The 26,705-nt window shown below is 47.8% G+C and overlaps 2 protein-coding genes across 3 annotated transcripts in view; both read right to left on the minus strand.

Annotated features, from left to right (window-relative positions):
• Nucleotides 1-11: 11 nt before the first annotated feature.
• SNORC (secondary ossification center associated regulator of chondrocyte maturation) lies at nt 12-11,034 on the minus strand. 2 transcript variants are annotated; one of them, XM_027724936.2, is made up of 4 exons: nt 9,246-11,034; nt 8,623-8,736; nt 885-1,070; nt 12-150 (listed from the first exon to the last, which is right to left on the minus strand). In XM_027724936.2, exons 2-4 carry the CDS (start codon nt 8,693-8,695, stop codon nt 41-43), a joined length of 369 nt encoding a protein of 122 aa, XP_027580737.1. In that variant the 5' UTR covers nt 8,696-8,736; nt 9,246-11,034; the 3' UTR covers nt 12-40. The 2 variants fall into 2 exon arrangements, with proteins under 2 accessions (XP_027580737.1, XP_027580738.1); XM_027724937.2 differs by having other exon boundaries at nt 8,623-8,783.
• A 95-nt stretch (nt 11,035-11,129) lies between these two features.
• Nucleotides 11,130-26,705, minus strand: part of GIGYF2 (GRB10 interacting GYF protein 2) — a 73,419-nt gene continuing 57,843 nt past the window's right edge. Inside the window, exons 16-28 of the mRNA XM_039391114.1 lie at nt 26,507-26,614; nt 25,890-25,987; nt 25,293-25,393; nt 24,329-24,490; nt 19,491-19,649; nt 18,075-18,311; nt 17,394-17,516; nt 16,572-16,775; nt 16,255-16,460; nt 15,824-15,978; nt 15,200-15,369; nt 14,713-14,860; nt 11,130-12,867 (exon numbers count right to left, since the gene is read on the minus strand). Coding sequence (XP_039247048.1) covers nt 12,800-12,867; nt 14,713-14,860; nt 15,200-15,369; nt 15,824-15,978; nt 16,255-16,460; nt 16,572-16,775; nt 17,394-17,516; nt 18,075-18,311; nt 19,491-19,649; nt 24,329-24,490; nt 25,293-25,393; nt 25,890-25,987; nt 26,507-26,614 — 1,939 coding nt within the window. The 3' untranslated portion in view covers nt 11,130-12,799. The remainder of the gene's footprint in view (nt 12,868-14,712; nt 14,861-15,199; nt 15,370-15,823; nt 15,979-16,254; nt 16,461-16,571; nt 16,776-17,393; nt 17,517-18,074; nt 18,312-19,490; nt 19,650-24,328; nt 24,491-25,292; nt 25,394-25,889; nt 25,988-26,506; nt 26,615-26,705) is intronic.

The raw sequence follows: 26,705 nt of genomic DNA on the forward strand, positions 1-26,705 counted from the left end.
AGGCAGGCTGGTTGTGTAACAGAAAAATCTTTTATTGAGTTCAGGAGGCCGAGAACTTTCTCAGCGTGATGATGACCAACGCCACAAGCACAGACGTCCCCAGGAGGGAAGCGATGACAATGGCACCGATAGCTCCGGGCCCCAGTGAGCCTGCAGGGACAGAAAACGAGGTGGGAGGTCAGCAGAGCCAGGGGGCCCCAGATGGGAAGGGTTGCAGGGATCACTCCACACCCAGCATGTCCCCAGCCATCGGGTCACGCTCCTGCCCTAGAGCTCATGCACTGGCCATGGTGGATGTCCCATGTCCCCAGACAGCCGAGGTGTGGTCCTGTGCCCCAGCAGCATTGCACCTTTGGGCAGGGGCTGTAGCCAGCCACTGCCACCTCAGCCAGGTCCCAGGGACAGCTACCACAAAGCAGGTCTGTGGCACTGAGCTTTCCTGTTAACACCCATACTTAGAGTTCCTTTGCCTGTGGCAAAACTGCATCCAAAGAGGCTTTTGCTGTCAGTCAGGAGCCGGGAAAGGTGCTCACTCCCTGTTTAGGGAGCTCCAGGCACATTCTGCTCTGGAGAGCCCTGCCTGTGCTCGGACCACTTTCTGCAGGTGCCTGCCATGACAGGTCAGACTGGGGGCAAGAGGAAAGGTCTTGGAGCAGCTCTGGGGCTGGCCAGTGCTCCACAGTGGAGGCTTTTCAGTGGGGAAGTTCCCCTGAGCAGGAGGTACAGGCAGCCCTTCCCCTCCCTAGCAGTGTGGCTGGGGACAGGCCACTTCTGGTGGCTTCAGCACCTCCTGGGAGGTGACAGGCCCCCAGAGAGCCAATCCACAGTGACACCCCAGCCCCTGTAGGGGTGAGCCACAGGTGGCCCACGGTGCAGCCACGTACCGTCCCCGGTGTCCAGTCGGTGCAGGTGGGTGGTGTCCTCGGGCTCCAGCTCAGAGGTGTACGGGGGGAAGGCGGTGGCGTCCGACAGCCGCGCTGGGGTGGTGGCAGCGTCGAAGGGACCGGCTCCGGAGGGCAGCTCGGGCGGCTCATTCCACAGGGTGGGGACCGGGCCCTGTGGGTACTCTGCTGGGAGACAAACACCAATGGCATGGGGGCCAAGGCAGGCTGCTGGTGACAACCACAGCTCAGCAGGTCCCTGGGCTCCAGCTGCCTGCCAGGTGCCCCAGGGTGGGTGCAGGGGTGACCTGAGCGCTGAGAAACCCGGTGGGGCACAGAGGGCACCACCTCCACTCAACACCCACACCCAGAGCAGCCCCAAGGTGATGCCACTGCCACAGGCTTTTGGGGCACTCTGGTGTACACACAGCACACACGGGACAACAGGGAGCTCCCCGGACTGTGCAACCTCTGCTCACACACAAACAGGCCCTGTGAACACCCACAGCTCTTTTGCTCGTGGACACCCGTAGGACTGGGCTGTCACATGTCTGCAACAGGCAGAGGCCACCTGGCTACCTGTGCTGGCCAAATTCCCAGCATTTCAGGGCCTTTCCATCCTGCACTCCCAGTCCATGCAGTGCAGGATGCCAGCGGTGCTGGCACAGTGCAGGACACGGCTCCCCCAGACAGTACCCCAGAGCCTCAACTTCCCTCTCCCGCACCTCCCCTGTGCCAGGGAGATGAAAGCTGGGCCAGGCTCTGATGTTACCAATGGTCTCCTGTTACTCCTTCCCCCCGTGGGTCAGGGCCCAAGGCAGAGAGCCCTCCCTGTCTGTGTGTGGCTCAGCCCAGCGCTCCCTGTCAATGCCCAGCTTGTTTGGATGGGCCCTGGCGGGAGCAGGAGACATTCCAGGGAGCAGGAGACATTCCACAGCTCCCTGCTGAAACCGCTGGGAATGTTGCACTGGGATGGGGAAAAAAAAGCTGTGTGTGGGGGAAACAAACACCCAGAGCCAGGGCCCACCTGAACTGACACAACAGTTATCACAACTAGGACAGGGAGTCAGAGGAGCTGGAGCAAGCAACCCAGGCTCCCTGGGGCACGGTACCCTGGCTCTGGCATGTGAACCCTTGGTGTCCCAGGCTCTCCATATGGCCTGGAAAGAGAGGTGGCAGCAGCACATCCTGGCAGTGCCACTTCAGGTCTCAGTACCTCGAGCCCTCCTCGCCTCCCGCAGAGCAGGAAGAATTGTCATTAATAGGCTCCACCACACACTGTTCTCCCGTAGGAGCCCTGCATCCAAAGGAACAGGAGCACCAAAACACTCCCCTTTTCTGCCTGGACAAACCAACTGAGAAATTACTGCAGGGCTTGCCTCAGAGAGTAGCTCCCACCATCCTCAGAGCTATTCCAGGCTGCCCACAGTCTTGGGGACAAAACAATGTTCTAAACTAGTTGTAAAAGCCCTTTCTACAGCCATAAAAGCTACAGGATGTTCAGTGAGGCAGCTACCAGGTTTAACTCTGGCCCACTGAGCACAGAGAGAGACAAGTAAGTCCCCAGCATGTGGGCTGTGCCAGCTGGGCCAGGCAGGGTCCCCAGCACACCCGGGCTGGCTGTCCCGCCGGGGAGGAGCGGGCGTAGCGTCGATACCGTGTCCTCACACACCCGGTACATCCGTGCTCGCTGCACCAAAGGGGTGAGCTCGGCTCCCCCAGACAGGCACACAGAGCTTTGTGTTCCACCAGGGCTCCCCAGAAACACCTGAGCCCTTTGCAGGGCCCTTCCCAACCTGTGCTGCCAAACCAACCAGCAGAGCTGAAGACTCACATCCCATCCAGAGGCTCTTCCAGAAAGTGTCATTTCCAGTGGAGCTCTCTTCTATAAATCCTGTGGTTCACTACCAGAGGACAGAGCAGGAGGAAATACAGAATTCAGTGAGTAAAGGTAGTTAAAACAACAGGGAGAGGAACTGAGCAGAGCTGGGCTAATTAGTTGGCAACAGTGGCATGGAGAAGCTGTTGGTTTAGGAACAGGCCAAACGTAAGGAACAGTTTTGAAGCCCTCGTTCCAGGCTGCTTTTGCAAGGGGAGAAACCCCACACAGAAGAGCCACACTCCAGCTATGACCTTGCTGACTGTGTCAACAACCCTGGGGCCAGCACCAGCATTGCCACTGTCCCCAGATGAAAGAGGAACACTGTGCTGGGAGGATGGCATTGCTGCCTTTCCCAAGAATGTTTTTTCTCTCCAGAGCTGGGCATGTCCCTCACATCTGCCCAGGGACAGGTGTGAGCTCTGACAATCTGTAACAGATGCAGCACCACCCAGGGAGCCTGTAGGACCTGGACAGGGTCTTCCCAACTCTCAAAGGGGTAAGGAGGGAGCAGTACCCCTTCCAGCCAGAGTGTAAAGGTTCTTTATCTAACCAGACCCACAGGTCCCAGAAAGTCTCTCCTGTCCCCTCTTAGAGTGCATCTAATTCCTGAAAAATCTACTGCAGCTCTCTTTAAGCAGGGCACAGAGCTTATTTTTGATAGCCAAGTACAGAGGAAACAGGGTTTTTTTTGTTTATGATCCCTGTGATTTTTTCAAGATATGGATGCTGCTGGGTCTGTATTTGGTTAACTCCCCTCATCTGATGCTTTCAGTTCACCCACACAGAAGGGGCAGAGTGTGCCAACCACACGTTTTCTGTCCGAGTTCTTGTGGTTTTACCTTACCGGCGCTTCAGCCGAGGGAAACACAACCCCTTTCAGTCGGCTCTGCTGCCTCACAAACAGGGTTGTCAGCTCAGAGGCAGCAGCAGAGTCGTGCACAGGCACGAAGTCAAACACCAGCAAGTGAATGTCACAGGAGCCAGGGCTGGTCCCCTCCTCATTCCTTCCCCTCACTGCTGCTGGAGCGAGGTGTAGAGCCCTGCCACCGGCACAGCAGGTGGGGGAACACAAAACCCACCCCTAGAGAACACTGCCAGCAGGCAGGTCCCTCCAGAGCCGACTGCTGCAGCCTGGCAGAGCACCTGCTCGTGGCCAGCACTTTTTCCATGGCTCATCTTTGATCTTCCCTCCTAAACCAACAGCTCATGTCCTCATGTGCCTCCACTCCTGCGTGGCTGAGAAGTCCAAGCACCCATCCAACCACCCTCACGCATCCAGCAGGTTTCTTTACCAAGCAGAGGTGTCACATCTTCTCCCCGACAGTCCCAGTGAGTGTCAGCCCCGCTGCCACTGGCTGGGAGTGGCAGATCTCTAACAGAGCAGCAGGAAATACCACACTCCCTCTCCAGTCCTCTGGGAAAAGCAAGAAAAGCAAGGGGGAAGGACAGAGCTTGTGTCAGGTGCCAGAACCCAACACGCACATTTAATAAGATCTCACATGTCTCCAGGTGAGATATGAGGGCCTCTTCTGGTCACCTGTTGGATGGAGGCTGGGCAGGCTCTGTGTACAGGTGAGGACCCAAGTGAGGAAGTTCAGTTCTCTGCCTGCTGCCCATGTTCTGGGGGACCACAAGTCCCTCTCCCCCTCCTGGGCTCAGTTTCTCTGTGCACAAGCAGGAGACCAGGACTCTAAACACCATCTACAGGGAAAGCAGCACCAGTGCAGCCAGGCCTGAGCACCCACACAGTTACTGTCACCCTGAGGGTGACCAGGGGAACATGTCTGTGACTGAGCAAACACCTCTGGGACAGCTCCAACCCAGCAGAAGCCCTTCACAGGCAAAGAGGAATTTACAGGGCAGCTCCACAGCCCTGGAGGCAGGGAACAGCATTTCTCACGTGTGAAAACACCCAAACACGTTGCCATCTCCAGTGAGGGGGAGCAGCCAAGAGCTGGAAACCAGATATGGAAGGCAAGGTAGCACATGGCTTTCCTGCACACCCAAGAACTTTATTTCTACAAAGAACTAGCAAGAAACATGCTCAAAATACATCCTCCAACACAAGACCAGATGTTTAACATCTGGGTGAGAGCCATGCATTAGCTGTGCTGTCATCAGCCTTGGGACCAGTCCTGTCTCTAGAAGAACCCACCTGGCACACTCACACGGTTTGTTTGCCCCACAGGGACTCAGCAGGGGCAGCAGGTGGGCAGATGGAGGGGCTCCCAGGCTGCTGCCACACGCAGGTAACCCCACTACTGCCACAACTCCCTGTGGGTGCTCTGAGGAGGGAAACCTCGAGTGCAGGCACAGAGTTATTCCCCAGCATTGGCCCTGTCTCGGCACCAGAGCACGGGCTGAGGACAACTTCTCCACAGCCTAACAGTGAAATCCTCTTTGTGACACACACAGTTGGAGAACACTTAAGAGAAAGACATACAGTAATGTCTCTGGGGGTCTACTGGGCAGAGGCAGAACTGGACAAAATGGACTAGAAGTAATACTGGAATACTAATACTATACTAAAAACTATACTAAAAGTATTCCAGTATGCCAGGTGGATGACGGCAGTTCTACCTTCCCACACACTGACACTACAAATTGTCTTATTTTAGAGAAATCTCTCTGCTGCACTATGTCCTCTCCCTCTCTCCAGCACAGGTTAGTTACAACTGAGACCAGGAAAAGGGAAGAAAATCTCAGAGTTTCTGTAAAGAAATCCACCGTAAGTTTTCTGAGGATGCAGGAACTCAGAGGGACTCCAGCCACATGGGCTGTAGAGAGATCCAGAGAGGATGACACCAAGGGCAACCTGACAAAACTGCTGTTTCCATGCTCAGAGAGAAGAAGGTGAGGTGAGCTGCCAGCACAGTGACATGGTGGCCAGTGCCCCAGGTACTCAGTGACAAAGGTAAAACTGGAAGAGTCTCCACAAGTGACAGGTCTTGAGGAAGCCAACCAAATGTGATGGAGCCAGACCCTCCCAGACAGGCAGACTGCAAGACCTCAGGGCTGGCAGATGTGGCCACTTCACATCTTCATCCCCAAGATTGCTCACCAGTGAGCAATACTCTTCCTCACACAAGCTGGTTTCAGCACCTTGTCATCCTCACTCCCCACTTCCAGCCTTGGCCAGGAGTCAGTAACAGCGTCAGTAATTTATAAGGAGCGTTGGTTCAGAGCCAGGCTGAGTAATGGCCAAAGTCCTGCTGTAAGACTGAACCACATCTCCAGAAACTTCCCTGACAAAACCTATTTGCTGCTTTTCATGTTCTAGTACTTGAGCTTTAAAAGCTTCCTAATAATCTTTTAGTCTCCTATAGTTGAGAATGAGGACACACAAGCTGCTACAGAGATGTCCCTGGTCAAGGTGGTGTCCTGTGTATTTTCCTCCAGCACATCTGCCCTGCTGCTTTTCCCCTCAAACTCCTGATGTGCCACCACAGTACAACACAATTCCACACTAGCTCAAACCAAAGAAACTCAGGAGCCCTTAGGTGAATTTAGACAGCAAATATGTACACGGTTCAGAAGCCCACACCTTGCAAAGGCTTTTTACTCACTTCCACTTCACTCAGAGCTCTGAATCTATCACAGGAACTGACCCTGGGTTTGCTGATGGAGTGGCTGGCACAGCTGCAGCCTGTCCAGGGCAGCCCCGGCCCCAGGGAGGGCTCTGCTGTGCACTCAGAGGTGCTGGGATGGGAGGGCAGGGCTGGTGAACTCTGAGGACAGCACCGGGCTGTCCAGCCCCAGGTGGCCATGGTGGCACGGGGCCAGGGCAGGATGAAAAGAGGCCTTCACCGGGAGCACAAAGGGCATCTGTGCCTGCTGAGTGCCACAACACGGAGCGCTGCGGTCCTGAGGAACGGGGAGCAAACTTGTTTACAGAGAGGCAGGGCCACGTGTGGATGTGCTCAGACCAGAGGGCTGTCTGTGCCCTTCCCCTCTTTGTCTGCACCAGGCAGGAAATTTCCTTTTCTAATGGAGTAAAAGGCAGAAAAAAATTCCACTGTGTGCTAAAAGCTCCTGTACTGGGGCAGGAACTCTCGATGCCCAACGCAGCAGAGAGTCACTCTGCTCCTGGGATGGCTTCCCAAACACGCTGGTTCCCTCATGTCCTCTTTGAGGGAGCAGGGAACAACTTGATAGAGGCCTTAAGCAGAGAAAGCATGAGGTCTGTCCTGCACACCAGGATCTGAACGTTGCATTCACCAGCACAAAGCCCTTCGAGAGCACTGGCCTTGCTGCACGAGCACAGCTCAGCCAGTAAAGGAATCAAGTAAACCTGGGAGCATCTCACAGGAGCAAAGTGACACAGGGAGGCAGTGACAGGGCAATGCCAGAGCAGGCCCACAGGAAAGCTGGCAAGGAGGGAGGCAGAGCAAATATGCACCAAATACTGGAAATTTAAACACCACAGAAGAAATCCCAGCTCGGAGAGGAAACAGATTCATTTCTCACTGGAAATGAATCACTTCCTGCAGAGTGAAATACTGTTAATGATGAAGAAAGATCTTACCTGGTGCAGGGCAAGAGCATGGTCACTGCTCCTGGGAGCAAGAGCAAGGCACAAATTGAAACTGTGCTAAAGTGATTCATGTTCCACTGTACAAAAAAGGCTGAGGGTTTGAGAAGAAAAGTATGCACCTTTTAGTGCTCATTTCTTATTTACTTTAAAAGTTTCCCAGAAGGAAGGTGTCCTCCACAGGGAGGATAACCAGCTGCAGGAATTCTGTTCCTGTACCCACAGCTGTTCCAGCCAGGCACAGCACTGAATTCTCCTACCCCTATGAAAGCCCCTTTAGAAAGAAGTGATTTCATAATTTCATCTGCTAAACAGCTGGCCAGGATCTCCCTGCTAGGCAAGATGCTTGGAACAAAGAGGGAGGGAACTGCAAATCAGCCTTGCTCCAGGTTTAGGGAGGTAGGACAGGAATTCAGGAAAACAAATGCTGTGCTCCTGCCTGTTATCCTGGCCCCAGCCATCCCTTCAGCCTCACCTCCACTGAGAGAAAGGCTTTGAGGGAAGCAGTTCCCCACAGGAGTTTCCACCTCTCAGAGCCCATCAACACAGTGGGTTTGGAGGCCCAGTTTTCCCTCCCCTGTGAAACCCACCTGAGCCCTGCAGCCTGGAGGCTGCCTGTGCTCCCTGCAGCCAGCACAGGGTGCCAAGGGAAGGGCAGGTAGGACTGAAATTACTGATGCTTCCCTCAAAAACGGTGCCTTACAGGTACCTCACCTGTTCTGATTCCCATCCCCTCACTGAACATGGGGCAGAGCCTTCCCAGCGCTGCCTCGGGACCCCCAGCTCTGCACAGACCCCCTGAGGATGCAGAGTTTGGCTTTGGATGGAGGTTTTCATGGACACTTCCCTATTTCTGCCAGCAGCAGCTGTTGGGGAGTTCCCTGCTGTAGCAGAGTACAGAAGGAACCAGGAATTGCCCCACATGCTTTAGCCTCAAAACCCATTTCTTTTCACAACTGTAACTTCTTCCTGCCATTAAAAGCTGATGGACAGCCTGTCCCCTCAGCTGCTGGGAGGTTTTCCATCTCCTGTGACTGATGTGACCACTGATCTCCAGCCACCTACGCTCACATACGTGCTACTGCTGTTCTGCTTAGGAAAAGTTACATGGAATTTTCTCCATTTTCCCCAACAGAAACATGGGTTTGGGGTGGAAAATATAATCTTACTCACCACCACCAGCCACCAATTCCGAAGCTGGTTTCCATTAATCAGTTATAATTCAACACATACTTATAGATGTTTTCAGGGAAGTGAGAGAAGAGAGAGGCAGCACAGAAAAGGATCTTCCACGCTTTTGGGCTTTACATGCAAACAAAGCTCCTTACCTGCCAGCACAGCAGGGACCAGGATGCCACACAGTGTTAGCAGGACCAGCTGAAGGGCTCTGTGGCAGGGCATGGCTTCCCTCAGGAACAGCGTCGGCAGGAATCCTTAAAACTCTTCAAAGTATGAAACAACGTTGAAATGTCACTGCTATAACAGAAATCTTGTCCAGAAAGGTAAAAAAAAAAAAAAATAATTCCCTTCACAACAGCAAGTGTGTAGAGAGAGTGCAAAGCCCAGCAGAGCCTCCCTCGCTCTGGCTCCAGGAGCACAGCTCCTCCCGAAGGCAGCTCCACCCTCCCAAACTTGTGCCGAAAAGCCCCGAGCAGCCCAGCCTCAGGCAGCTCGCCCTGCCAGGCCAGTGCACACAGAGCAGTTGTTGGTGAGCCCTTCCCAGAGGCCACGGGGATGCTCCTGGAATGCCTTCCCTCGGCAGGAGAACAACACAGGAGCCATTGGGGCAGCTCACCCCAAACCTGGGCTCTGAGGGCTCTGCCCTCGCTGTGCAGGGCGTGCAGGTACTTCAGGGTGGGCACAGCAAAGAACAAGGGCCTCAATCAGAGCTCAAACACTCTGACAGAGCCAGAGCAGCCCCGTGGCACCAGTTTCTGGGTGGAATACTTACAGAGCTGGACTGGGAGCCGTGGGTGGTCTTCGCTGCCCAGTAAACGCTGGGAAGTCTTGCAGGAGAGTCGGCTCTGGAGGGCAGGGCCAGCATCCTCCTGGGATCCCAAGGGCACAGACATCACTCCTGCCAGCTCTGCCATCGCCCCTGCCCGCCCGGGGGCTCGTGGGAAGGTCACAGCACAGAAAACAGGCTTGTTTCAAATCACATTTGCACCAACAGAGACTGGGGGAAGGATGAAGTGTATAAAAAGGGGAACACTCCAGCTGACTGTCACAGAAGAAATTCATTAGGATTTTTTAAACTGTTGGGGATTAAATACTTCATGTTTTCCCTTCAAGTAATGAAGTACACAAACACTCCCAATGTCAGTACTTTATGCTCTGAAAATATGACACAAGTATTTTTGGGTTAAATTTCAGATACAGATTTTTCTGCTAAGAGATCTCTTTGCTTTTTGGCTTTCTCTGACAGGCAGCCAGACACAGTTTAGGTGTCCCTTTAAATCACTGCTTGCTGCACGCCTTTGCAAGAAGTGCCTGGCTGAGAGGGGAAGCAGCAAAACCAGAGAGAACAGAGTCCTGTCCCTGCAGTGAAACAAGGAGTGAGGCAGCTGCCTGGGGAATCATGCTCAAAAGAGACCTCAGACACCTCCAGCATCGAATTCAACATCATCTGTCAAACCTGGAGCAAAGCCCCAGCAGGTTCTGTCTGCAAAGGCGCTCAAAGCACAGAAATACATCCAGCAGCAGGTAAAATGCTACAGCTCTTATTTTTCCCATTCCTACTGATCCAAACAACTCTTGCTACAGAAACAGGCCCTGTGTTTGCCACAGGAGGTGACAAGGCAGTCACCTGAGCACACAATCCGCACATGCCAGCACCTCCCCTTTGTACCAAGCACAGAAACCAGCACATTTCAGTACCAAGAACAAGATCTTCCCCACTGGTCCATTATTGACAAACTCTGAGAGGCTGAGTGAGACCCTCAGGGTCTATTGCACATTTCCCCTGCTTGCATTTCTGCATTTTCATGTAGCAATCAAGGAGTTGCTCCTTCCCTGCCCCCCATCTGAGCTGGAAATTAATGGGTTTTTGTGTATTTGTTACATGGTAGAGAGCAGTCCAAAACTGTATTGTGGAAATTAGATCATACCATTAAAAAACAGAAAGCACTTATTAACCAGACACCTCATATGCTAAAAAAAAGAGAAGATATTAAAACAAAGTCAGGTTATCAGCTTAAACACATCCTGTTCTCTCTGAGACATCAGCTAAACATCATGCAAGGCACTGTGTAATTTGGGCCTTAGCACACTTACTTTCTGTGGTCATGTGAATGGCAGGAGAACATTTATCATTACCTTTTACTGGGATTTTCCACACAAAAATAAGCAGCAAGTAGAAAAAAAAAAAAGGAAAATTAAGTCTGAAAAGGGAAACCTCCAAGGTGTCTGTGTGGACTTTAGGCTGAGGGGAGGAATCAAACCTCTCATTGACAGCAGTGAATTGGGGTGGGTGGGGTGGTCACCGACTGCAAGGGAGTGAGAGAGAACCAGCCATGGTTTGATCTCCCCTGCACAAACAACACGAGCACGAATTCACGTGTTTCTGTACAGGGTGGGGGGGGAATTAAAGCTTTCTTGTTTCCAATCTCAACTTACTGGTGTTTATTTGAACTCTAAAATTATCAAGCAGAAAAACCCACCGGTATTCCTCACCAGGGAGAAAATAAAGCAGCAGTTGTTGTTCCACATCCTGTGTGTTTGCTTGTTGTTTCTTGATGAAAACTGATGCAAGTCGAGTTTGGGGTGAGTTTTAGCACCAGGAATTCAATCTCAAAACTCAGCTTTGACAAAAGCAAGCAGAAAGTTTTCTCTCAGATATAATACAACCAGGTTTTATTTAAGTTCTCTCTTTTTCCCCCCCACACTGGCAAAAGTTCAGAGGGAGTTTAAAGTTTTGTAAACATTTTAACTACCCCTCTTCCCCCTTTTATGAATTTACAAAGCAAAGGAGACAGGGAGACCAGATTTGCAACAGTTCCAAGTCTCTCCATGCTATTGGATCCAAAAACTATATACAAGTCTGCAGCAGTCTCTGTATAGTTACTGTACATGTTTGGGGGGCAGGGGGAAGAGAGAGGAGGAGGGGAAGGTGACCCCAAAAAATGAATAAACCAAATGAAATAAAATCCAAAGCCAAACTGCTCTTGAGCAACTCGAACTGTTTTCTTTAGGCAGTGATGACAGAACAACAGACACCTTTACACAACTCCACCAAAACTGCAGCGGATCTCCCTCGCAGGTTACAAACCCTCTGGGGACGGGAGATGGGACCAGGGGGTCAAACTAAGTGCATTTGGCAGTTCTTCTCTTTCTTTGCGGTGTGTGCATGTGGGTGGGTGGGCAGGTGGAGCAGGGAAGGTGGTGTTAATCTTTCGGTGAGAGAGGAAGGTTATGATTCCATAAATACTCAGATTATGGATCCCAGTGAAGGTGCATGAAGTAGTTTAAGGTGTAGAAGATAAGCAGGGCCGTCATTGCACAAAGCTTCATCCTCCAGTGTCTCTCCTCACGACGAAAGGGCATCTCTGCTCGTTCCCTAAGCACTGAAACGACAACCAGCTGAGCCTGCTGGGGCACGTGTCTGAGAGCCAGCGTCCACCCTCTGCAAAGACTACACAGCCACACGGCAACATCCCACTGTCTCTTAAACGAGACAAATTTGCAGGAAAAGAGCTCAAAATAAACTGGTCCTAACCCTCTGAAAGTAGCGTGTAAGGGGTAAATTCAACCTGAAAGAAGAGATGCCACCCCCCTTTTTTCCCAGAGCAGAAGTCCCCACTTGTCCAGGAAGGCTGGAGCGTGTCGACGGGGAACTCCAGCAGCTCCAGCATCACCACCTAATGAAGACAGACTCGAGCTTTCCCTCCAAAAATAATGTGCTGAGAAGGGCTGGCAGGGGGTGTGCAACTTCAAACCAACCCAAGCTAAACTGCGCCCGCCACCGCCCCTCTCGTGCTGTCGCCAGTCCTGCGTTAGCTTATGATGCCCCTCCCGGCCCGGCAGAGCACCCGCCCTGGGGAGCCCAGGCAGGAGCTGTGGCATTGGGGTTTGACCAACATCTGTTAACCACAAACTCTCTCTCTCTCCATGGGACTGCACATGTTGGATGTGGTAAGAGTAACCAGGAGAGGGAAGCAATAGTTTGCAGAATCCCAATTGATTTTTTTTTTTTTTCCAGGTATGTCAGCAGAAGGAATCACAGCACAGTGAAAGCTCGCTGCCCAAATCAGCCTTGTTGTGAAGGAATCCTAACTCCCACCCTCCCAGGGCTCTGAGCAACGTCCACGGGACTCTGGGCTGACAGGAGGAACGATGCCTGTGCAGTCCTGGGCACAAAGGGTTTGCTGGGGCCAGAGGAAGCAGCCTGAGATGATTGATCCTGTGATTCACTGCGAGGTGAAGAACAACACACGGTGGAGAGCACTGTGTCCAAACGGAGAATCCATGGTTAACAGATGCAGGAAAAGCCAGTTGATTTGCACATGCTCAGTAGTCTTCCAAAGTCTCTATTTCTCCCATATTGAGCCGCTCTGAGGAGGCATTCACTGAAAACCCTGCAACCAAAAAGGACTGGGGTTAAACACCTGGCTGGGGGATGCTGTGTGTGGTGGGGTAAGTCTGGGATGTGCAGCAGCAGTGCAAGACCAAAGAGCAGCAGAAACACCAGTGCCCATGAGGTTCTGCAGCATCTTGGACGGGAGCACACTGAAGTCAACTGGTACTGAGGAGTGGCTGCCAACACCCTCCTGCCACAGACTGGGAGGCAGAAATGGACCTTCTGAGAACTTGGAATCCAAATGTGGAATCATGCCCAACACTTCAGGGGGTGTGAGCAATTCTACCCCTTACTTTAAAGTCTAAATACGTGCATCTGTGAAATCTGTGAAATGCTTTTTTACAATCCCCATCTCTGGACTACCACATGAAAATGTAAAGTTACACAGGGCCATGCAGGTGGCTCAAATGCACTCAAATTTCTACCCAACCTTTTAGCCATGAAGTGCTGAGGACATGATGCACGTGAGAAAAGCGTGAGAAAAAGTAAAAACACTTTCATCACGGAAAATATCCAATATATTGTATGCAACTTTCCTACTGAAATCCCATTTTTATGGCTGCAACAACCCCATATGGAGTATGAGAAAAGGGAAAGTGTTCCTGTGTTTTTACTAAACACAAAGCTGACATTTCATTGTCTAGAGACTGCCATATAGGCTGCTCTGTGCTAGAGAACCAACTGCTTTCCACAGCCTCATCTTCAAGAGAGGAGAAAAAATGCTCTGTTCAGTAGGTTTAGGAAAATCCCTCTGGTTCCCTCTCGTGGCAGTGTGTTACCTACAAGGATTTGAAATTATTCTGTAAAAGAGTGTACTCATTTGTAAAAGGCTGCATGTGCTACTTCTCTTACAGTTGAAACTTCTAATTTGTATTTAGTGACTTCACATCACATGAGTTGGTTTTCTAATATATCCAACTGAGTCCTCAGATCAGACTCACTGGGGTGGTTTAAGTCAAGACTCCACAGAAAAGTTCAGTGTTCATCAATGCAGAAATCACTGATTCAGGTGAAGAGTTTTGGTTTTGGTGAGAACAAAAGACAAAAAGGCAGGGCTCTGCCAGAGCCTTAAAAAAGCAGTGACTTCAGGTGGATAATACCAGGCTGCTTTACATAAATGTGGGCTAAGAAGGCCCAGCACAAGCACTGCTCAGTGCAGTGCCCTGGTTTCCTTCTGTCCCGCAGAGCACAAACATGGACACGTTTATTTTACAAAAACTACACCCCACAGTGCTCAGGGACTTCTTTGATGCCCTTGAATCTTAAAGAAACCTTTCCATCAGTGCTACAGCAGCTGGTTAATACCATCCACACATAAAAATTAAGACAGAGAACAGAATAAATAAAGGACTGTCAGTGATATCACCTGCCTCCAACTGAAAATCTGTGACCATTCCACCTGTGCCATCTTTTCTGCCTAGGGTGGTTAGCTCCTGTAAAAGGGTGGGAAGGCACAAAGGCAGCCTCAGGAAGCTGCTCCTCATGAAGGAACTTCATGCTTTTCTTCAAAGAATGAATTAGCATTAAATCAATAAAATAGGCATAGGTCAACTCACAAGAGGAAAGGCAGTTTAACTGACATCCCTGAACTACGTAAAGGTTTCCAGATAATCAAGGTATCAAAGAGGCCTTTACATGAGGGAAAGTTTGGCAAAAGCTTTCCATGAGACTGGTATGGAATTTTTCAAATCATTAAATAATAATAGTATTGAAACAAATTCTGAAGACGCTTCAACTTGGCTCAAATTCAGTATTGCCACTCAAGATCAATAAGAATTCCACACTTCACAAGGCCAACTCCCGCTCCCCAACTGACCATTAATTTCTGAAGAGGAGGACTGACCTAACAAGCTGGGATCTGCCCGAACCATCTTCTGTTTCTTCTTCTTCTTCCCGCCCTGCACAGCCTCAAAATTGGATTGCTGGTTGTTGCTCTGGTTGGTCTGAAAGACCGAATGTAGTGAACTGTGGTTCATCCCCCACACTGAATCCTGCAAAACAAAGTCAGGACAACGCTGTAAAGCACAATTACGTTTGGTTTACTTATACAGAAAACATTCAAAGAGCCCAAAGCATCTCCTACATCCCGTGTGGCAGCAGCAGGCACTGCTGCATCCACCTCATGGTTCCACAGCATTTCCTGGGTCAGCAAGCAGACACTCTTGGATCCACAGCTGGCCTCAACTGTGAGTTATGAAGGACAAGAATCTGAAATCTGCTAAATTCTCTGCATTTCACAGGACCTATAAAAGTGAAGTGCAGCAGGAATGCAGCCTCTCCAGACTCCAGGTCTCCACACACTCCTGAGGACTGCAGGGAGTGGGATTTACCTGCTGTTGCTGCTGTTGCCTCTGCTGACTGGCTTTCTGTTTGGCACGGCGCTCAAGAAACTGCTTGGCAAACTCCTTGGCCTCAGGAGTGTCCCCAAGATAGGCTCTGATGTAATCATGGACCTCATAGGGAGACTCCACTTCCTTCAGGAAAGAAACAAACGTGGGAACTGCAAGAAGAAGGCAGAGTGTGAGGGAATGCACACTGACATGCAAACACACACGTGCAAGAAACGCAGCCTTTGGATTTCTGTGTCACACATTTGCTGATCCAGCAGCCATGGCAAACAGCCTGCCCTTCCAAGTTCCCTATTGAGAGGGCAATAAAGCCTTGCCATGCAATCCATGATGAAATTGGATCCTCATCTCTGCTAATGCTTCCACAACCACTAGAAACCCTCAGCAGGCTCTGGGTGGCACTTTAAAACTGGTTCCAGTCCCCACTGATTTGTTGTAGCTGGGACAACCAAAACCATGGAGAAGATGACACAGCCAGTTCTTCAGGCCACTATTTAATGAAGCCATTTTGCACTCAAAATGGTCCTTTGATATCATTACAGCCCCCCAGAACTACCTGGTCAGAAAAACTGGATATTGCTTCTCACATTCCTGCCCACCTCTTACCATCTAAGTTGTTGGCCGTGTTGAGTGCATGAAGCATCTGTTCACACCACTGAGTGAATCCATCCTGGGCTTTATTAACCCCCTGGAACAATTTCAACAGCTTCTCCTCTTCTTCTACCTTCTTGTTTTGTCTACTTGTAATACCTACAGATTTACTGAGGGAAAAAAAATGCATATATTAGGTTATCAACTACCAGACTTATCCACAGTACAGTGTTATAAGAGTCACTATTTTACAAGATGCAAACATTTTTTAAGAACCAAATAATTTTCTAAGTAGATGACAAAATGAACTGTGAATGATCACCTCTTAGCTATTTTTGTTGTCAAAATAGATCCTGACACAGAAAAAAAAGGAGAACACATGAAGATGTTATAACTGCTAAGTGATCACCTCATGAATGGCAGCCTTTCTTTGCAACAGCTCCTACCTGAGGCTGGCATTGCTTTTGTTTTTGTTGGTCGAGTTACGAGGTCCCACTTCCTTCACTGCATCATCCCAGAAACCCATGTTGGAGTTTTTGGTATCAGCATTACTCCAGATGCTACTGACTAGGTCAGATGCCCACTGGTTGCTGGGATTAGTGTTTAGGGAGCCCCACACTGAATTCCCAATGCTGGTGTGCAGGTTAGAGTGCTGTGGAAACAGAACCAAGAGATCCTGGTTATGAGCAGCAGTGCTGGCAGAGCAGGAATGAGCAGACCCAGGGAAGGGGTTGTTCCCCTCCTGTGGACACAGCACACCTACCGTGGTATTTCGGACTCTGTTGGGCTGCTGGTGCTGCTGTTGCTGCTGTTTCTGCATCTGCCTTGCCTCCTCCTGCTGGATCTCCAGCAGGGACTTGGTGGTGCCTGTTGGTTTGGTGACATTCCCCCAGCCTGACAGTTTTTGCTGCTGTTGCTGCTGCTGTTGCTGGAGGGCCTTCATTAGCTCCCGCTGCTGACGCCTTTGCTGTTGCAGGCAAGACAAAAGTGCTTGTCCATACTCACAGAGGCCCGTTACTATTCAGAGGTCTAACTTGGAAACTGGTTTTAAACTGATTTCACTTTCTTCTGGAGAAGTCTGGCTGACCTACTATCTTTTGGGCCATCACAGTTCCTCCAAAAAGGGAGGCACTAAGTAACCAGGAAATACAAATTGTTTGTTAGTCTAGGAAAGACTAAATTTATTGAATCATGACTGCAGTCAGCTAAGCATTTGGGGTCTTGGAAGAATACCTTCTCTACTACCATCACTTGTTCTCACCCAGCCCACTCTTCCTTGAACTGCCCTGGTCTTGTGCATGTCTGCAAACATATTTTAGATGTCAAATTATTTTATACTGGTTTGTGAACATATTGTACTCCTGGAGTTAAAAGGGTGCATCTTCCCTCCTTTCAGACACTTGTATTAAGAAGCTATAAAATCTTACTGAACCTATGCCTGGAACAGAGGATTTTACTCGTGCTGTGCTATTGCAAAAATCATTCCTCATCCTCACCATTCCTTCTAATAACTTCAGGAACAGCCAAGCAGCCGCGTGGCTGAGCCCACTCCAACAGCTCAGACTCTGCTCCTGTTAGGATTTACCTCTTCTCGAAGCTGCCGTTCTCGTTCTTCTTCTAACTTCTGGATTTCTGCCAATGACAGTGTGGTCTGGGATTGACAAGCTCCTGAATTTGATTGCTGACCCCATGTTGAAGATGAAGGGAGCTGGGCCAAAACAGACATCATCAGGAATTACAAAACTCTTCAGAGAATACTGCTCAAGTACAGTCATGAAAAAAACCACTATAAGCCACCTTCAAAGTTTAACAAAACCCTGGAAAGTATAAAATGGTATAATTAAGTAAGAAAAGGTGCAAAGTGTAAACTGTACGTTTCTTTGAATTGCCCTCTGATGTATCATAGTGTATCAAGAATAATGTAACACATCATTGCCTGAAAAACAGCAAGCAATTTAGATTTCCAAGACTTCAGGAACTCCAAGCTTTAGGAACTTTGCACTGGCCCCTGGTCATTGCGGCAGAATAAACATCCTTACCCACCCGTGAGACCCTCCCAGTGTGCTTCTACTGACAGAACCTCTCTCTTTTGTAATTTGTAACTCATCTTCCTCTTCCCATCACTTTCACACTCAACTATTTGCCTTTCCCCTCTCCAGACAGTTCCTCCCTCTCTGTCCCAGGTACCCCGGACAGCCCCGAACGCAGCCGTGGTTCTGCCCCGCGGAGCCGAAGGAGGCAGAGTCCAACTGCAGGAACCCCTCACCTTCATTTGTGCAAGTTGCTGCTGTTGCTGCTGCTGCTGCAGCCTCCGCAGAGCCTCCTGCTGCTGCTGCCTCTGCCTCATGATCTCCTTCTGGCGCTGGAGTTCCAGCTCCTTGCGCTTCCGCTCCTCCTCCTCCAGCCGCTGCCGCGCCGCCTCCTCCTCCATGCGGAGCCTGCTCTCCTCCAGCCGCCGCTGGGCCTCCTCCTCCTCACGTGCCCACTTGGCAGCCTCCTCTTCCTTCCCACGACAGAGAGGAATAAAGTCTAAGTAGACTTAGCAAAATTTAAAATACTCCTGCTTTGAGGTACTGATACTCAGAGAACAGAGGAAGGCCTTTATATCTGTAATTTGGCTGTTCATTTACCTCTACATTTTTCAGGCAAGAAAGTCCAGTAATCTAGTCTATATTCCCTAAAAATACAAGCTTCCCATGGCCCCACCAGGGAACCTGGGAGAGAATGACATCTCCCTAGTTCAGACAAGCTCACTTCATACTGTTTTCTTTCTAGAAGTCATGCACCTTTCAGTCTGAGCTTCTACCTGCTTATACTGCTCACGGTACTGCCACACTTTCAGTGGAATAGAACATGGCAAAAATAACATGAAAGAAGGAACAGGTGACAAAGAAGGAGATGTTTACTGGAGTTACTCAACCCCAGAGGTGCAGGGATGATGCTTCTGCAGACAAAGGGGACGACTGTGCAGTGGGACAGAAACAGGGTGAACATCTTACAAGGGAGGACCCTGAACAGGAAATTTTAAATACTAAGTGGGAATTCTGAAATGGACCTGGAAGTTAATGTGAAGCCAATCATGTTTCAAGGTTAGTTTGACTGAGGGACTGTTACAGTATCAATTAGGGGGCTGGAAGCTCAAGTTCCCTAATATGGACTTCTAAAGCTGACCCCAAGAAGAAAAAAAATGCTGTAAAATAAGACAAGAAAAGGGAAGGAAAAAAGCTGAAACTCTGGTAGTGAACATAGTCTTGGCATTGTACAGAAATGCCAGTTTGGCAGAACTGATCATCTCAGGTGACAGTAGAAGATAACAACTCTCTAGTAAAGGCCCAGAGAGTGGTAGTTCAAACCAAACTGTTACTCTGGTACTGTACTCTGCCTTTCCTTTGAAGAAAGGAGCAGAAATACCATGCTGCAGAGCCATTCTTAAGGCTCAGGCACAAAGGAAAACATGCACTCCACCCAAATCTCTTTTCCAAAGGACAGATCGGATCCTGATTATTTTGTGTGAAATCAGGATACAGGTAAACAACCTCTTCTTCATTCTCTCAATACTGTTTACAATCTCTGCTTTCTTTCACCAAAACCGATGGTCTCTCAGGCAGGGATGGAAGTGTCAGCCCCCGTTTGTTCTGGCAGCCCCAGAATGAAATACAAGAGTCCCTTTTGCCATCGTCACCTGTTTCCGAATTAACTCCTCCCGCTGCCGTCTCTCCTCCTCTTCTCTCCTCCTCTCCTCCAATCTCCTAAGTGCTTCCTCCTGCTGCTGCCTCTCCTCTTCCTCCCGCTGCCGCCTTAGTGCAATTTCCTGCTCTCTTTGTCGCCTCAGGGCTTCCTCCTGGAGTTGGGAACAAGATGTCAGTCTGTAAATGCCCTTGTATTGACAAAGCACATCAGAACACAGATTACAGCACTGTCTGGCCAAGTGAATGGCCTCAAGAAAAGCTCCCTGGCTCCAGGCTAAGCTCTACCAAAACATTGCATCAAACACTACAGACCAACACGGTAACAAGTTATTTTGATGCAATGTGCATCTCATACATAAATTAATTATTTTAATGAAAAAACAAACACATGAAATCATTGCCTGTCTTTGGTTTTAGGAAGAATGGTGTGGAGAATGACAACAAAGGGCGAGAGTCCTCTTTCCACTGTGCACTCAGTACTTCACATATTTTAGCGTGTGGGTATCATTAATTCCTTTTTTTTTGGGTGTCTGCTGTAAGCTTTTCCTACTTACAGGAGTTTCTGAACCCTGACAATTCAAGAGCACTACAAAACTCAACCCACATGTCCAGACATAAGAAGGAAGCTGAAGCAGCCCAGTGCACACACAGATGCTGTAGCTGTGGAAGTCTCAGAGATGTGACTCTATGGAAGGGCTTGGACTGGGCTGTCCCTATACTATTTAAATATTATGGCCAACAAAAGGTCTCTCAAGGGCTTTGATTTTGGGCTGTCCCTAAACTATTGATAGAGCTTCCAAGTAGCAAAACTCTACTCAAAAAGCAGTACCCTTTCCTACTGCCCTAAGATCAATATAGACATTTTTCCATCCTGCTACTTGTGTCTGGAGGAATAGGGCACAAGCAGCCTTTGGCTGGCTTCCTGGATATTGTTATATGGGAGCACACCTGAGGGACCTTCCCCCCAGTTCTGACTTTCCCTTGCATTAAAAAGCCTCAGTTTGTGCAGCCTTTTCTGATCTCTGACATTCAGCAACTGAGTTAAGGTCACCCTGCTTTTCACCCCTTCTGTTTTCTCTCCACTTTCTGACATCCTACTAATTCAACCTAAAGATCCTACTTTTTGGCCAAGAAGTTTTTTAAGCTTTTATAAATCTATTTTCCTTTTAAAATGACCGCTACTGTGCAGTCGCACTCTTCCAAGCTTTTTATGAGCAACATTATTCCCAGGATGCTGGGTGACTAGTTGTGCAGCATGGATGTAAACTCTGGCAAATCAGGGAAGTGAACTGGGGAAACTAAGACCCTCTTATTCAATTTGATACCAAACCTTCATGTCCACAGAGCAGAGATAAACTGCACTACAGTTCCCTGAACAACTGGCCTGGGTGTTCCTCTGACAATAAAATTCAGATGTCTGCAACAGAGCTGTCAGTAGACAGAACATCTTTTATAACCAATCCTATAGCACTGAAGAGCTGCTGGCTGCAAGCTGACAACTCATTTTTATTCCTGGGTATCACTGAAGCGGTTTAGTGCTAAATGGAAGTTCAGTGAATGTTTCTCTTCCACTAGCTGGACATAAAACAATAGCCTGTGATTCATCTTCTCATTAATCAAGCCCTTGGTTTGTCATAGTCACAAAAACTTGCAGCACAACACGCACCACCTGAGCCACTGCTGTACCTTGGGCCTGTAACTGTATTAACTGGACACGTGCAGTCGAGTCATAGGAGTCAAGTGTCCCCAGTACAAGTGCTGGAAAATTTCTGCTCGTTGTTTCTTTCCCTGAGAAGTCTCCTGAGGAGGCTGGGGGTGTGCCAGGCTCCTTTGTTTGGCTGGAGACCACAAAGCAGGATCTGAGCTCGGGAGGCCCAGCTCAGCCAGGCTGGGGGGCTGTCACTGACTGAACACGTGGTACCTGAGATGAACCAAGTCACCAGTGAACAGCAGTTCATTGACATCCCTGCCCTACTTTCCCTTTGGGAATGAGGCTGGGATTGCCATTAGGCCAGCAGGTATCAGGAGAGACACTGTTGAATGACAGCAATTAAAAGATTTCTGTCCCCTACAGAGCTAAAGACAAACAGTGTTGTACCAAGATGAGGAAAAAAAAAAAATCTTAAGATTCTGAAAAGCTGGGAACCACATGGCTGATGCAATTCCTTTCTCCTACTCTTCACAGCTATAAAAAAGGTTGTCTTAATATTTACTTCTGTATCTTCTTATTATTCGATGTTTTTGTTTGAGCATGTGACCAAAAACATTCAAAGCTCTCCAGCTTCCTGCCACTGACTTGTATGGGAAACACTCAATCCTTTGGCTCTTGCTGTTCCCACGTTTGCACCTTCCTGCTCCAAGAGAATCCCAATGTTCTTTAGCATCTTTCTTAATAATTGTTTTCAAGCACACACACCTTGCTGTAGAGACAGCTTATTTCAGACCTTTTAAAATATCTGTAACATCACAGAAAATCCTTAAGCAGCAATCCCCAGTTCAACAGACTCTGGATTCTTAAGTAAAACAGGGAATTTTTGGCAGTTGGTAACACCTGCAGTTCTGCTTGTCTATATCACTGGGGCTTACAAATCTCTGTGCTCTCATCTTTGAAACAGGTATTTTAAAGGGAGCACTAAAAACATAATTCAGAGAAAATAATCATTAGCTAGTTATTAAACCTCCAATTTTGTTCCTGAAAGCAATCAATCATGACAAAACAGAAGATATCAGACCAGAGACAAAAAAGAAATACAGGAGCTACACAAGCTGGGCATTACTGTTTGCAATTCCACAGTGCAAAGTAATTGATGAAAACTATGAACAGAACTGAATTCAACATTTGGTATGACATTTCATCCTACAGAATTGAATTTCTATTAGTTATTTTTTTATTTAGAATTCACCATCAACAGCATATTTACTAACCTTATATACTAGTCTTTTATGCAGTATTACATCAAAAGCCTTCCTGAAGTCCAGGCAGATTAAGTCTACTGCTTCACCCCTCTCAGCTCTCACTGTCATCTCCTCAAAAGAAGTTAATCAAATTTGTTAAGCATCATCTCCTCTGTATAAATCCATGCTAATAAATCAGTTCATCCCTGATGCTACAATGCCTTCCAGTACAGAAGTCAGAGTCAAATATTAGACCAGTTTTCTTTTTTTTTTTAAATACAAAACACAATGTTACTTTCTCTTTCCAGAGAAACGCTTAAACTCTTTGTTACCTTTTCAAGACATTACTGCTCAGAATTCAGCATTGTGGCAATTATTGCATTGGTAATGAACTAACATACTTGCTGTTACTGCTTTTCAACCCCGTTCTGCTTCCTCCTTGTCAACAGTTATTTCCCACGGCATCTCAGAAAGGGAGAGTCAGAATGTTTACTGTACAAATCCAAAGTGGACAACAAAACTTTGGAATTTAACAGACATGGAGTTATACACAGCAGCAAAACTGTTAGACTGAAAAGAAAGAACCCAAGTCTACTTGGAGCCACCATGGATGACACACATTGAGTTACCAGGTGATCAGCTGAAAAATGAGTTGTTATTACACCAGATCTAAAGCCATCTGACTCAGAAGTTAAACTTTTGAGTATATTATTGTTTCAATGCTACAGTTTGACCTCAAGCAAAGGATGCTTTTCCACTGTACACCATAATGACTTCCTGTACACAAAGCAGAGATATTAAAGCAAGGAGCCATTTGTAGACTTGATCCCAAAAGATTCCATGACAGTTACCTACATGTCATATTAAAACAGATCTTCAGTGACAAAACCCAAACCCTGAGTCAACTGAGGTCTGCAACTAACTTACAAATAAAACTAGAGGTTCTTAGAGGCTTCCTCTGAGGTGTCTGATGCTTGAACCAGGAACGTGCTTTACAACTGCCCATCTAAACACACAGCAAATATTATAGAGGACACAATTATTTATTATTTCTGCCTATAATTACTGTGGTGCTTTTCAGGGCATTTAAACTCTTAAGTGTTTAAGCTCAGCCATGTGCTTGCCCTTATCCTTAACACACAGAGTGAAAACTTCACCTTTCACTGTCTTTCCCTCCTACAAAACTTAAGGAACAACTTAATTTTCCTCCATGCAGAATTCAGAAGTAAATGCTAAAAATGTCAAACTAGTAATGTCTCCATTTTTTATCCCTGGAAGATTAAGAACATACAACTCCCATATTCACTCTCCTGCTGCAACGCTGATCACATAATTCTTTTTTAAGAGATCTGCTTTTGACCAAACTACATCTCTTCCTTTCCCAAATATCAACTGGGGAAAAAAAGCTGACAGACTCTATTATGAAGATAATAATTCATTCAAAATTATTTACTAAGTTAAAAAAAACAACAGGAGAAAAATAAGCTGAATGTCACATCACTTTTTTCCACTATAGCCCCCTACCTCTTATTCATTTGAAACGGCTGCTCGAGCTCCATCTACTCCAGAACATACCCTTATAAAACACTACACTGCATAAATGGCAAATAAAGACTTAACATACAACAAGTGGGCAACTAACTGAAGTCTAATATTGACACTAAAAAGTCAGGAGGGAATATTCCACGTGGAATAAAGCCCCTCTGCTCTCAAACAGGAATCTATCCTAAAGTGAAGCATCAAAGCCCATTTCTTAGACTGCAATTTGGGCTCTTAAAATCAAGTACAGGAGAATCATAAATTCATATACTCACATGAAAAATATTCAAACTGTCTTCATACACACCTACCAAAGATTAATTAGACCCCACAGGATTCTTAAAGTGAGTTTTATAAAGTATTATAATTAGAGATTAACTACATTGAGGAAACTCACTTGCTTCCTGCGGGCCAGTTCTTCTTCTTCCCGTCGTTTCCTCTCATCTTCCTGCTGCCTCCTAAGTAGCTCTTCTTGTTGCCTCCGAAGCTCCTCCTGCCTTTTCCTCTCCTCTTCCTCTCGTTTGGCCCTCATTTCCACTTCTCTCCTCTCTTGCTCTAGCTACAATTCACATAAAACTATACTCAGATGCAGGTAACGTATTCCTACACCATTTCTTAGGGCAACTCTGCTGAAATTACAGTAACAGCTTAACAGATGAAGCCTCTGACAGATACTCTCCCTTAACTGGCATTTTACCTATCAGCTGGCTGCCTACTGGGGTCAGATTCCTCAAGCAGTCTAGAAGAATTTTGGACAATTTCTGTTCTGTAACAAACACCAGTTCTCTAGTCAGTCTTTGCACATCAGCTCCTCAAAATACCCTCTGACTTTAGAAGCTTGTAGCGAGTTACTTTGCAGTGATCACAAAATAATCATTTTCAGGAAATGTACAGAATCAAACAGGTTCAAACTCACAAAAATAATTTAATACTAGAGTATGTGTGAAATAACCCTGGCAAATAAGACTCTTATGATTTCCCAAAACCAATGCTGGTGAAAAACACATGGCTTAAGAGAACAACTACCTGCTCCCAACTCAGGGTTTGGCATGACAGCTCATGATGATCTCAGTTTAAAAGAGAGGTGGCTAATGAAGAGGTTTTAACCACAAATGTAAAACACAAGCACTACTTCAGAGGTCAGCAGTACCTCCACAGCAATGGTTTTCACAAGCAGTCCACGAGGGTTTTGTAACTGGTTTTTATAACCCCTATTCTCTTTATGGTGCTTTCCATGAAAGTCTGGTCAAAATCACAGATTTTGACTAGATTGAAGAACTTGGTCTTCCATTGGCTCAAGAACCACAGTTACACTGCAGAACAGCAATCCCAACTTCTTACAGTACAAAACAGTTTCTGACCTTTGCAGCTTTGGCCTTCTCGAGCTGCTGAAGTTGTTCTAGAGCTGGTCCCTGAGCTGCAGTATCAATGGGCAGATCCCAGACACTGCTTCCTTCCCAGACTAGATAGTGGAGAAAACAAACATTGACAAGCAAAAATAAACACATCAACAAACATAAGTGAAAGGGCGAAATCCTGCACACGCTGTTACTACGTTTTATGAACTAAAATCATGATAACATGTGAGTCTTAGTCAGTAGAGGGCCACCTTATCTTTCTGCAGAACAAGGCTTGTCCATGTCTGAAGCAAGGCTGGGTCTCCTACAAAATTCTACAGAAAAACCAGCTATTCAAACTCCTCCCATCAGAGCAGAACATCCTTAGAATATAACAACCCCTTCAGATCAAAGCTTCCCATAACCATCAAAAAATTACCATATTCTTCACAGCTCTCAAAATGGAACTTACACTGTGAGGCAAAGTAGGTTGATCCAGTTAAAAATAATGATGCAGAACTAATTTCCCCTGGTGTCAAAAAGGGAGTGATCATTTCAAAGATGCTGACTCTTACTGCATGGACTTTTCTGAGTAGCCCTGGCACAGGCAAAGCCTCTTACCTGTAGGCTGTGAAGCTGACTGAAGTTCCCATATTGAGCCAGTGTCCGGCACTGACACAGACCTTGTGACAGGTGGCATCATGTTCTGTTCAGATATTCTGCAATACCAACAGGGAGAGTCAACATGCCACTTCCAGGGAGAGAAGTGCTCTGAACACACATGACACTCAGTAACTTGTAACATACTCCTTTCCTTCCACGCCTCTATTTAAAACAAAAATACCACGCAGACAACACCAATTGCTTGTGGAGCTCTTGCTGATCTCATCCCTGCTGCCAAGCCAAGGGCTAAGCCAGCTACTGCTCCAGCATCCAGTACTGCAGAACTTGACTGGCAAAGCCATTCTGTACCAGCCCATCTGTCAAATAGGTACGATTTCAACTCTGAGATTTTTCCTCCTCGCTTCCATAAACACTCTCTAAGGCAAAGACTACATCTGTAAAGCAGTACTCAACATCCTGAACGGCCTCATATTCTTATTGCAATCTTTAAAATATGTAATGCTCCAATATGAGCAAACTCGACTAGGACAGGCTGCTGACAAGATGTAATTATTGTTATATACAAGCTAGAGCATAGAAAGAATGGACTTCAGTTCAAGGCTGGGCTAACTCACCTCATCTTCAGGGCTTGGAACTGTTGCAAGAGGATAGCGAGCTGCTGCTGCTGCTGGGAGGAGAGGGCTGCCTTCTGCTGCTGAGCCAGCATCTGTGCATACTGTTGTCTTCAAAAGACAAGCAGAGAGTCACTGGGGTTTGCTCACTTATGCCCAGGTTACTACAGAATCATGCTCTGGGACTAATGCCCACTGACCC

The sequence above is a fragment of the Pipra filicauda genome, unplaced genomic scaffold (assembly GCF_003945595.2).
Source record: "Pipra filicauda isolate LSUMZ 115617 unplaced genomic scaffold, ASM394559v2 scaffold90_size2875636_pilon, whole genome shotgun sequence".
NCBI lineage: Eukaryota > Metazoa > Chordata > Aves > Passeriformes > Pipridae > Pipra > Pipra filicauda.